Source organism: Pongo pygmaeus, chromosome 2 (assembly GCF_028885625.2).
Source record: "Pongo pygmaeus isolate AG05252 chromosome 2, NHGRI_mPonPyg2-v2.0_pri, whole genome shotgun sequence".
NCBI lineage: Eukaryota > Metazoa > Chordata > Mammalia > Primates > Hominidae > Pongo > Pongo pygmaeus.
In genome coordinates, this window is record NC_085930.1 from 68452634 (window position 1) to 68465175 (window position 12542).

At 43.0% G+C, this 12542-nt stretch overlaps 1 protein-coding gene across 35 annotated transcripts in view; it reads right to left on the reverse strand.

The window, feature by feature from the left end:
• Positions 1-5299: 5299 nt before the first annotated feature.
• SETD5 (SET domain containing 5) overlaps positions 5300-12542 on the reverse strand; it is an 81239-nt gene continuing 73996 nt past the window's right edge. For all 35 annotated transcript variants that reach the window (XM_063661802.1, XM_063661795.1, XM_063661798.1 and 32 more), the window contains 4 exons: positions 9891-10192; positions 8846-8979; positions 8273-8361; positions 5300-7952 (listed from right to left, as the gene is read on the reverse strand). In XM_063661802.1, coding sequence (XP_063517872.1) covers positions 7344-7952; positions 8273-8361; positions 8846-8979; positions 9891-10192 — 1134 coding nt within the window. In that variant the 3' untranslated portion in view covers positions 5300-7343. The remainder of the gene's footprint in view (positions 7953-8272; positions 8362-8845; positions 8980-9890; positions 10193-12542) is intronic.

Below are 12542 nucleotides of genomic sequence, written 5' to 3' on the forward strand. Positions count from 1 at the left end.
TCTTCCTTCTCAATATATATCCCTTTTAGTTCCCTTTCTTGTCCTATTGCATTGGTTAGGACTTCCAGTACAATATTAAAAAGGAGTGATAAGAGGGGACATCCTTGCCTTGTTCCTGACCTTATCAAGAAAAGCATCTAGGTTTTTGTAAATGTTCTAATTGAGTAAGTTCCTCTCTACTTTTAGTTTCCTGAGATATTTGTTACTTTTGAAAATAAAGAATTTTTTTTTTGAGATGGGTCTCACTCTGTTGCCCAGGCTGGAGTGCAGTGGTGTGATCTCAGCTCACTGCAACCTCTACCTCCCAGGTTCAAACGATTCTCATGCCCCAGCCTCCCGAATAGCTGCGATTATAGGCGTGCACCACCATGCCTGGCTAATTCCATGCTGGGCTAATTTTTGTATTTTTAGTAGAGATGGGGTTTCACCATGTTGACCAAGCTGGTCTCAAACTACTGACCTCAAGTGATCCAACCACCTTGGCCTCCCAAAGTGCTGGGATTATAGGTGTGAGCCACCATGCCCTGCCATTTGTTACTTTTTAATGTTTTACCTGCATGTCTTTGGCATACCTGCATGTCTTTGGCATACTTTTATTGTCTCTATAGATGTTATTCTGCTCATTTTTACTTGTAGGTTTTTAAGACTTGCATTTTTTTGTTATCCATTTTTATACGGAATTAGTGATTTTGCACTGTTAAAAAGCAGGCATGACTTATGATAGTTTTTCATTTCATGGTTGTATTCTCATTTTTGGTGTGCATGTGAAATATTGAAACATGGACTGTGTGAACCATAGCTATTTAAATTCAACAATTCAACGCAGAATATGCTTGCAACTTTATGAACAATTGTTTCTCTCAGGAGTTAAAGAACAAGTTATTTAATATCCTTATATTCTTTCTGTAAGGATAGTACATTCTGAATTTTATGGGATAATCATAATTTTATTTTTCAAAATACTTCATTTAATCTAATAAATTTAATCCCTCCACACCTCCTTCCATCATTTTGCGTGTCCTGTTCAGTTTGGATTCTAACAAGGAATTTTGGTGTGGGGCATTGTCCTGTAAGGGCTTTGAATTAAGTTTCTTAGGTCCAGACCACTCCAGCCCTTTCAGGCCTAATCAAGCATCCTTTGTACTCTGCAAACGCCACCTAGTTTCAGCTGCTGTTCTCAAATTGGCTTGATAAGCTTTCAAGTGAGTATTTTTTTTTTTTTTGAGACAGTCTCCCAGGTGAGATACTGTCACTCAGGCAGGAGTGTAGTGGCGCAATCTCGGCTCACTGCAAGCTCCGCCTCCCGGGTTCACGCCATTCTCCTGCCTCAGCCTCCTGAGTAGCTGGGACTACAGGCGCCTGCCACCACGCCTGGCTAATTTTTTGTATTTTTAGTAGAGATGGGGTTTCACCGTGTTAGCCAGGATGGTCTTGATCTCCTGACCTCGTGATCCGCCCGTCTTGGCCTCCCAAAGTGCTGGGATTACAGGCGTGAGCCACCGCTCCCGGCCTCAAGTGAGTACTTGTTATTTTGAAGTTCTGAGATCCATCAGATGTGCCATTGCTTCCACTAGAACAGATGGTGATACCATGCTGGTCTTGTGGCTATTAGTGGTTTATCTCTACCCGTTTTTTGTTTGGGGGTTTCTGGGGATACCTAGTTTTGCTGTCAAGTTGTCCAAGGTTTCCAGGTTTCCTATCATGACTGCTTTGTGGTGCTTTAATGGGTAATTTGAGAAATAGTAAAACTATGATTTCAGAATCCCTGCCAGTTAATTTTTTAATGCAGGAGCAGGTAAAAGTTACAAGAGCACCATCTCCTTCAATGCTTTTCTCCGAACTGTTTCCATCATCTATCTTTAGAACTGACCATTTTAAGAACCCTTGAAAGGCCGGGTGTGGCAGCTCATGCCTGTAATCCCAGCACTTTAGGAGGCTGAGGCAGGAGGATCGTTTGAGCCCAGCCTGGGCAATATGGCAAGACCCTGTCTTTACAAAAAAATAATTAGCTGGGCGTCGTGGTGCAGGAGAATTGCTTGAGCCCTGGAGGGTTAAGGCTGCAGTGAGCTACGATTATGCCACTGCGTTCCAGCCTGGGTGACAGAGTGACACCCTGTCTCTTAAAAGAAAAACAGAATGAACCCTCGGTAAACTCCTTTCTCTCTCTCAGCCTCACAGCAGATTATGCGGGTTGTCATCAGTGCAGTTTAAAAGCAAAGGGCCTGCTTCGTTTGGACAACTGCATTTTGTTTTTCTTCATGGTAACCTCTGCTAAACAGAGAACCCTACACTGTCAAACTGACACCTGGGGGGCAAAAGGGCCAGACTGCTGTTTTTAAGATAGTAAAGGGTATCATATACTTTTTCAGCTAGGTAAGTGGTTTCTGGTTATGGTGTCACAGCATCTCTAGCTGTTTCTATTTGTTTTCTGGGTTAACTGCAAAATTTCCAAAACTGTTGGTTTGGGTCTGCCACTTAAAAGAGAGAAATCTTGAGTAAGTTGTATCTTCCGAACTTATACCTACCTTGCACATTGTTACATGTAAATGAGGTAGCTGATGACTTAAGTGAAGAGTCCAGGAAAGTGTAAAGTGACATAGAAAGTGCCACTGTTGCACTGGCTTCTTTAATTAATATTGTCTAGCTTCTATTTACACCAAGCTTGTCCAACCCACAGGCCACGGGCTGCACGTGGCCCAGGATGGCTTTGAATGCGGCCTAACACAATCATAACTTTCTTAAAATATATATATTTTTTAAGCTCATTAGCTATTGTTAGTGTATTTTATGTGTTGAATAATTCTTCCAGTGTGGCCCTGGGAAGCCAAAAAGATTGGACACCTCTGATTTACACCATATCAAAAGCAAAGTCCCTAGCAACACAGTAAGTACTTGAAAAGAACAGCAAATAGGTTAACTCTGAATGGGCAGTTGACTGTCTTACCTTGATATTCTCAGCACCTCAGATACAGCCTAGCACACAGTAGGTGTTCAGCCAATGGTCATGGAACAGAACTTTCCAATTATGGCAGAAATCAGTTAGTTTTATTCATTATCAGAAGCCCAGTGCTATAGCTGAAACACTGTACTAGGTCTCAATTTCTCATCTTTAACTTCTGGCATTTGGCTTGCTTTCTTCACAGAATTATGAGTCGAAATAAGACACTGTATATGGAAACACTTTCTAAAGATCATTCACACTATTCTCTTCCTACCCCAGGTGGAATCAGGTTGTGGTTGGCAGTAGGTTACCTAGGTATTCCTAGGGCATTTTGGAGGGATCTTCTAATAAAACAAGTGGTTTTGTTATGTTTCCACTTTCTATTTTTTTTTGAGACTGAGTCTCACTCTGTCGTCCAGGCTGGAGTGTAGTGGCACGATCTCGGCTCACTGCAACCTCTGCCTCCTGGGTTCAAGCGATTCTCCTGCCCCAGCCTCCTGAGGAGCTGGGATTACAGGCACGCACCACCACGCCTGGCCAATTTTTGTATTTTTAGTAAAGACAGGGTTTCACCATGTTGTTCAGGCTGGTCTCGAACTCCTGATCTTGTGGTCCGCCCACCTTGGCCTCCCAAAGTGCTGGGATTACAGGCATGAGCCACCGCGCCCAGCCTTCCATTTCTCAACTCCTTCAACTAATAAACAGCATCTTCATCTTTGAATCCCTTATGTGCTCTGCAAACTGCAGTCTACCTTAGTTACTCAGTAAACATTTGTCAAACAAATGTTAGAATACTGCCAATTCAATCCATTGGCAAGTTCTGCTGTGTACTTGCAAAACATATCCTGACTCCAATCACTTCTTATCCCCATCATTACCATCTTAATGGAAGCCACCACTGTATTGTTGCTTGCCTGAACAACTGCTCTACCTTCCAAACCAGTTTCTCAGCTCCTATTCATCTCTTCACCAACAGGATCAAAACCATCAGAGTAATTTTTAAAAATCAACCAAATACAAATTAGACAATGTCACTTCTCTCCTTAAAATCCTGCAATGACTCCTCCACTGTACTTATTGAATGCAGATTATTTAAATTATACCTACAAGGTTCTACATTAGAGACCAGCAAACTACAGCTTGCAAACCAAATCCAACTTGCCACTTGTTTCCTGTAAATAAAGTTTTATTGGAACATAGCCACATACTGTCTATGCCTGCTTTTGCACTGCAATGGAAGAGCTGAATAGTTTTGTTTTTGTTTTTGTTTTTTTTGAGACAGAGTCTTGCTCCATCGCCCAGGCTGGAGTGCAGTGGAGTGACCTCAGTTCACTATAACCTCCTCCTCCCCCGTTCAAGAGATTCTCCTGCCTCAGCCTCCTGAGTAGCTGGGATTACAGGCGCACACCACCACGCCTGGTTAATTTTTGTATTTTTAGTAGACAGGGTTTTGCCATGTTGGCCAAGGCTGGTCTTGAACTTCTGACCTCAAGTGATCTGCCCTCTTGGGCCTCCCAAAGTGCTGGAATTACAGGCATGATTTGCACCCAGCCAAAGGGCTGAATAGTTATGACAGAGACCATACATGGCTTGCAAAGTCTAAATATTTACTATCTGGCCCTTTATAGAAAGAGTTTGCCGACTCCTGCTCTACATGATCTGTCCCCTATCTCCCTCTTACAGAATCTTCTATCCTCTTTCCCAGTCCCATCCATTTATTACATCTTAACCAAGCTTTTTCTACCACAGAGTCTGCAATGTTCAAGAACGAATTTCACTCACATCGTCCCAGGACTGCCTCCTTGTCACTGAAGTCTCAGTTTAAATGTCAACTCCTCAGAGACTTTTCTTGACCAACCAATCTAGAGTGGCTCCTTCAACTGTCTTAGTCACATATCTGCTATGAAACAATTAACATGGCAATGACTATTTAAAATTATATACTAGTTTAGGTCTCTCCTCCACTAGAATGTAAACTCCATGAAAGAAGAGACCTTATTTTGCCCACCCCCAATCAGCATTCTAATCACCATAAGCCCAGCACCAAAAACAATGTCCAGCATTGTTTTTGAATGAAAAAGACTAATAAATAGTTTCTGAATGAATGAGGCCAAGGTTAGGAACACCACTCAAGTTCAAGGCAGTTTTTAATGTTCACTTGCCCTGCTGCAGGTTTGCCTTCACACTGTCCTGACTGCAATCATAAAAAGCGAAGGAAGATCAGACAGTATTCCTGGCCCCATTATGACGGGCAAAACAACTCCACCAAAGGCACATTCTCCTCAGATAAAAATGGCATTAGGAAAACCAGGCAAGGCAGGGCCACAAAATTGGACAAAGAAGTTCTCAACTTTATGATTATTATGGTTAAGAATTTTATTATCAAAATTATTACATCTCTTGTGAAAGTTCAAATGTTACAGCAAGGTGTAAACACTCCACTTGAGAAAGAAGTGATACTTCTTCCCTTCCAAGAGTTCCCCCCACCCCCCCGCCCCTACCCCCCCAAGAGGTCTGGTCTTGACAGCACCCTGCCCACACAGAGTGGCTGGGGTCTCTGCACGTGCCAGGCAGGGTGAGGGCCGCCTGCCCGCTGGCCTCTCCCCCCGGTTAAATAGCCAAGGGGAGAATGCAAACCCCAGCCCAAATGGAGAGACATTTACATACGTTTTATATAATATACAAAGAAACCAGCATCCCAGGCAACATGATTTCCACTCCCAATGCTCTCCCAGACTGATGGGTTTGTGGGGGAAACAACAAAAAGAAAAGTACTCTGCTGAGGTCTCAGCATAAAAAAAAAAAAAAAAAAATCTCCCCTCATTTGAGCAAACACCTGATTTCAATTTTGAAAAGTGAAATTTTGTAACAGTCACACACAAAGAGAGAAGACTGTGCATATGATAGTTGTAGGACAGGGTAGAAAAGAAGGGGATGCAAGAGGCTGGGGAAAAAAGGAAAACAAATTAGAGGGAAGGAAGGAGGGAAACTCACAGTATTATCTTGTCCAAAAGAAAAGAAGGTCCACTGCAGCACCAGGGATTACACCTGTCATATATTCACTACCCCTACCATGGTTATAACTGAATACAAAATTAGATAAATAAAAACACGCCAGATATTACAGTAAACAAGTGAAAGAAATAAGCTGGCAACCATATGGAATTTAAAAAGATTGTGTACCCCACCTGGGCTGGCTCCAGGGCTCCTCCAGGGGTGTACAACAGGCACAATGCACTGATGGGGAGAAGCCGGTCTGCTCTCGTCTCTCATCCAGAACAGTGTTAGGGGTGTGGGTGGCTTGGTAACTCTTTCACTGGGCCCACTCTCACATAAGCATCCCCCAAAGAAATGTGGGGCAGGCCCACACACAATCACAGTCCTGTCGGTGCCACTCCACAAACCTATCTTCCCACTCTTACCCTGCAGTCACAAGTGCATGCTCCCCAATCATGGAGGTGGTCCTGCTCATGGGATCATCAACTCCTGATTAATTGGGAGTAGAAAAAATAAAATTCCAAGCATTCCCAAACCACTACGTATCCTTCCTAATGAAATTTATTGCCAAAAGCTGGTAAGTAGCAATGCAATTGGCCTATATCATGTCTCATTCCTTTTTCTTGTCTACTTACTTCATGGCTTACTGAGCTGTGAAATAGCTTGGGAAGGGGGAGTAGGATGGTAACAGTTGGAGGCTCAGACAATCTACTCAAATAATCTGCTCCTGAATAATCAAGAGCTGACCATGAGCTTTTCTTCAAAGAGCCAAGCACCCTCCAGTTGGTGCAGGTTCCAAGCTTTACTATCCTTGCCTATTTCTTGGTGATCTTAAGACAAAGATAAACAGTATTCTTGGTGGACACACATTGGCCAGATACCTGCTTTTGGAATGGTTGTCTTAGGATGAACATTTACATACCTACCTTTTTTCTTAAGTGCATAAAACCCTAACAGTACTCAGATGGCTTGGGGCTTTGAGGTTGGCTCTTTTAACTTTTTTTCCTTTGAAAACTTTTTTTTTTTTTTTTTTTTTTTAATTTAAAAAGATGTCCTCACTGCACAAGTGACTACAGGCTACAGGCAAGGATGGGAGACGGAGGCTTCAACAAAACTCATTGCACTTAGAACCGTTACTAACCGAAACACCATTTGCTTGTCAACAATGTACCCTTGACAGCAGGGAGAAACTTCTTTATAGTCTCTGCTTCAGACAAGATTTACAGCTTTCTCCAAGGCCAGAGGCCAATTGTGACCACAAGTCTTGTTTCTTGTCCACCAGACCCAATCCTCTGGCACCTTGTACCCCCCCTTCCTCAGCAATATGCTCGGCCTAGGTTCCAGAGGCAGCTGGAAGGAAGCAGCTATGGGCTCATTCAGTTCTGTTTGCCCAAATCCAGAAGCCCTAGGAAAGTCCTGTCTGAGTCTTGACTCCTGACCCTTGCAGTGGCTGGAGTCGGTACTGGTGCACACCCCCACTCCCACGGTGTGGGTAGTGCTGTGAATTGGAAACCGCAGATACCCTGGAGGCCTGGTAGACAGCTGACTGCCCAGCACTGGGCAGACTGATAGTCCGTAAGTCTGATGGCAATGACGACCTAGAGTTCTGAGGAAAGGAGGTGGAACTCAGAGTTCCTGTGCTGGACTGAGAAACCGAATCTGAGGTTGGCGAGTCTGAGGGTCCCTGCAGGGTAGGGCTAGCAGCACTAGAAGGGCAGCTCCTCCTTGGAAGATTGCTGCCAGTGCTGTTTCCAGAATGTGGCTGGCTGCTAAAATACCCTGGTGTCCCCGTAAATGGGGCCAACGAGTCTGTGGACACAGGGTGGGCGGGGCTGGAATAGGATGTGGAAGAGAGGGATGATTCTGAAGAACCGTGAGAGGGGGGGTTTCCAGGTCTCAGTGCAGTAGTTCGATAACTGTATCCTGGAGATTGTGTAGGATGTCCTCTGAAGGGGGAGGAACTCTGCTGAAGGAGGCTTTGTGATTCTGTCCGAGGACTATCACACTGCAGGAGCTAGACAAAGTTGGGAGGAAAAGAATAAGGACGCGAACAAGTCCCTTAAATGGCTGGTGGACATCTATAAAACTTTTTTTTTCTTCATCTTTTAACCATGTATTCTTTTTAGGAAACCAAAGGCAGTAAAATGTCTGTCTTTGATCACCTTATTCATCTACTGGCATAATTTATTACCTGAGGACAAGCAGATGATGACTTATTTCCAAGGCTGCTGAAACTATATGCAAAGATAGCATCTCAATGGCAAAGGATGACCAGGACAATTTGGGACCCAGAACACACTCCTATGGCTAGAGATCAGCAATTTCTCATCTCACCTGGTAGCTGTATCTGGAAGGGCTGTAAACTGTTGCTCCTTTAGAGAGTGCTGAGCTCAGTGTCTCTGGGCCTTCTCCATCTGCAGGGTCTGGAAGGTAACACATAAAAAAAAAATCAACTTGGCTTCTTAGAATAAGTAAGAAAGAGCCATTTTTCATTTAAATCACCAGTGCCATCACCAACCCATGCTGCTCTCTTTGTGACAAATTGGGTGAGTGCAGCATGCCAGAAGGGCAAAATGAGTGGTTAATTATGGGCTATGTTCTAAATGCCTGATCTGATTCCCGTCTTCTTTCTCTTCATCCTTCATCGAGGTAGATTTCCAGGACTTTGGAGAGATGAGAGTTACAGAAAGGTATTCCTTGGGGAAAAAAGAGCAGACAGAGAGCAAGCAACGCTAGATCTTACAAATGTTGTAGCCCAAATGAGCATAAGTGGGCTGGAACCTAGCATACGGCAGAGCCCAACTGCATCAGAAACTGACTCACCTCAACTCAGCAATAGGCATGAACTGTACAGGACTTGGCTCATGTGTCCCTGAATGTGGTGGCAGTAGAAGGCCATGGGCTCACCTGAGTCTTTCTCTGTGATGTTACTCTCCCACGTGGGAGAGGGCTCTCCCTTTTGGGCCACCCTCACACTGCTTCGGAGGACCTTGGGGATGCTCCCTCCTTCTCGGAGTCGTTCTACTGACGTGGGAACCATCCTGTAAAGGCAACAGGGTGCAAGTTCAAGCCACAGGACTTAACCACAACAAATGAAGCCCTAACCAGTGCACAGTGTATTTTCTTAAAACATCCTCTTAAACATTACTTTCTTCAGAACCAATTTAAAACTAGGTATTTCCTCTGCCTCCAACTATGTCAGGCACAAAAGAGAAACAACATCAACAACAACCACTTTTAAAGAAAAAGAAATCAAGGAAAAAGTGGATTAAAGTGTTAACTTCCCTTAACCCCCATTTCAAATGTTAAAATTTCTCCTTTAGGAAATCATGTGCCTGATACATAGTACTGGTTTAATAAAGGTTTCATAGATTAATGAACATTAAACATTTGAGCCAGGACTGTTCTTTCAGACTTATTTTTTTCAGTTCAAGATCCCTGAACTCCTGTGCTTCATTCTCTATTTCACACATTTGATCCTCAGTATTTGCCACCAGTATTATTCATTTTTAAATTTGTGGTCTCCCCTAAACCAGACAAGTCCTTTCAGAATGTCTTTTTGCTCTGTATATGCTAGCTGTGTGGAAGAGAGACATCTGTTGTTAATTCATGTGGAACTTGGCTGGATTCTTGACTCACCTTTCATGTGAAATGAGAAATAGGAAAGGCAGTGTTAGTGCCCACCAAATAAAAGAGCTCGTCTGCATCCATAACTACATGTCATCCAAAGCACTGCTCCACAGGCATGTTGGTAATTCTTAATTCTGCAAAGCTGGGGGGTTGCAGCTGACATTATTAAATCAGCTGAACAGGACAGATGGGACTGTTGGCTGGCTGTCTCAGATGTTCCCATCAAGTGTTCCCATAGATTTTAGGTAAAACTGGAAATGATCTTAGATATATACTCCCCCCCACCCCCAATTTAACTATAAAACATCAAATATAAACTTACCACCTACTGCTGATATTCTCTTGAGGTCTGCAGTGAGATGAAGAAGTGCCTCTGGAATCTGATGGGCTTACCGCCTCCAAATGGGACATAGAGGAATGAGATGGGGAGAATTTTTTGTGAGGGGAAGATGGAGTTCGGGCTGAGGATCCCTGCACACCATGGGCACCAGTGTCAGAAACGGAGTTACTGCTGCCTTGCCCAGCTCCTGCAGACTTGCTTTTGCTCTGTGCAGAGTCACCTCCCCCACCAGCAGAATTTTCCTTAGCTTCTTGTTTCCGTTTTCGGTACTCCAGCAGGGATACCTAGAAAGGAAAAAACAAACAAACAAACAAACAAACAAAAAACGGTACTCTAGCTGGATATCATTAGTGGATCACTAGCAACAGGGAAAGAAGGAAAGATGGTACCTTAGTAAACCACTAGCCAAGTCACGCAAACAAAGCAGACACCAACCCTGACAACTTTTTTTGGGGAGTATGAAAGAGATCTGAGCACAGCTACATATTTAAGGCAGCTGGAAATTGGTAAGAGGAAGATAATAAACTAGGAGGCAAGTTTCTAAAGAATGTTTGCCAATTAGACCACCATCTTTTTTTCTGCCTTCAGAAAAACTTGTGAGGTTACCATTACACAGTAACAGAAGAATGCTATCATAGTTATTTGCAACAATGGGAGTACCTAGAGAAGGGAGAATTGGAAGCTTGTATAGTTTAAAAAGCCTCCCAGGTGACTGATGGCTATTCTGCACTCCTTGGGAACCCCTAGAGTTAGCTGTTTGAGAGAAAGAGAAGCAGGGAGAGGAGAAGGAGATGGAGGAGAGGGAGGTGGGGAGAGGTAGGTAGAGAGAAAGGTAGGTAGAGGGAGGTGGGGAGAGGTAGGTAGAGAGAGAGAGGGAGAGAGAGAAGGAAAAACAAAACAAAACAAAAGAAAAAGCCAATGCTCCAGGGTACTTAAATATGCTCAATTTTTCAAGATATAAATAGGAATTTATTACTGTTTCTGTCTTACACATAGATGTAATTAATGTAAAAAGAGAGGAAATTATTATTTCCAGTTTATAATTTTAGCAAGCTAGCTCTAGAAAACAACTTCGTAAGTTCTCCCTAACTTCCCCTTCATCTCCCTAATACTTGCTCATTCTTTCCTGACAGCAGACCTCCCATCCCACCCTGCCCACCATAATCCGTGCCCTGCCTAGTACGCCTTCTCTTGGTTGTTCTGGCACACTGCTTACACAGGCCGTAGAACCTATTACCATGTCTTGATTGCTCCCTGACTAAACTATAAGTTCTAGGAGGGCAAAGGCCAAGTTTATTTGGCTTTTTATCTTTAACATCCAGCACAGAATTTGGCATAGGCTTAAATTTATGCTTAAATGTGCCCAATAAATTTCAGAAGTGTTTCTGAAATCACATATCATGATTTCTATGACTTTTGCACACAGTAAATATTATAAAACCAGAAATCCAAAGATTGTTTTCATGTTTGTTTCCGGTAGTCAATGCTGTTCATGCAACAATCTTCAAAATCAATTATTATCTTAATCCAAATTATCTGCCAATGTTTCCTCCTCCTTCTATCCCCTTAGGGTTCTCATTTTTCTGTCCAAATGTAACAAAAATATAGACAGTTTTGCATATGCATTTTCTAGAAATAATTCTGGAAAGAAGTTAATAAATTCTGGTAATATCATTATAATGAAAATATAAAAAACCACTAGGTTTCATTTCAATGAGGATACTACAGACGTTTGGCCATTACATGGGACTGTCCCCTACACAGGACATTCAGCATCCCTGGCCCTGCTCAATAAATGCAAGTCACTGGGACAATTCAAAACACTCCTACACATTCCCAAACACCCCTAGTTGAGAACCACTTATACAAAAGCACATTTTTGGCTTTGTGACTTCTTGATCAGGCATTACTTAGAAGTGGAGTCCCAACCCATTAGCAAGCTCTCTATGGCCTGGCCCAGCCCAGCACTCTCTGCACTTTCCTCCTGGCTCCCCAGGCCTTCCACCTGATACAACAACATCCAACTGTTTGCACCATACTGCATGCCTGCTGCCCGCCCAATGGAGTGCCACCTAATTACCTGGTCTACTCCCTCTACTGTAATATACCTCACCCTCATTTGTTGGTTGGCTGACTCCTACTTATTGTTTGAGATTCAGCTAAATCAGTAACCTGCCACCTCTCACTCCAGCCTTCTCTCTCAAACTGGGTAGTATCCTGGTCCTTCCATTTACTAGCTGTGTGACCACAGGAAAGTTACTCAACTTGCCTTAGTTTTCTCATGTGCAAAATGGAAAATTGCCTATCTTATAGGCTTACTGTGAGGATAAAACACATTTAAAGAGCTTAACACAGTGCCTTGAACTTGGGACACACTAAATAATAGGTAAAATTTATTTTTCACTGTTCTAACCTCTCAATTGCCTAACAAGTATATGGCACATACAGGCATTTACATTTGTTGAATATTTACAACACTCTCCAAGTTGTACTAAAACAGCCTGTCTTTCACTGGATTTGGCAGAGACTATGTCTCACTTGTCTGAGAGTAGTGCGGAACACACAGCAGAAACTTATGAGTATCTACTAAATTACTTGGTTAACATTCTTGAAAAGTTCGCCGATATAACATGA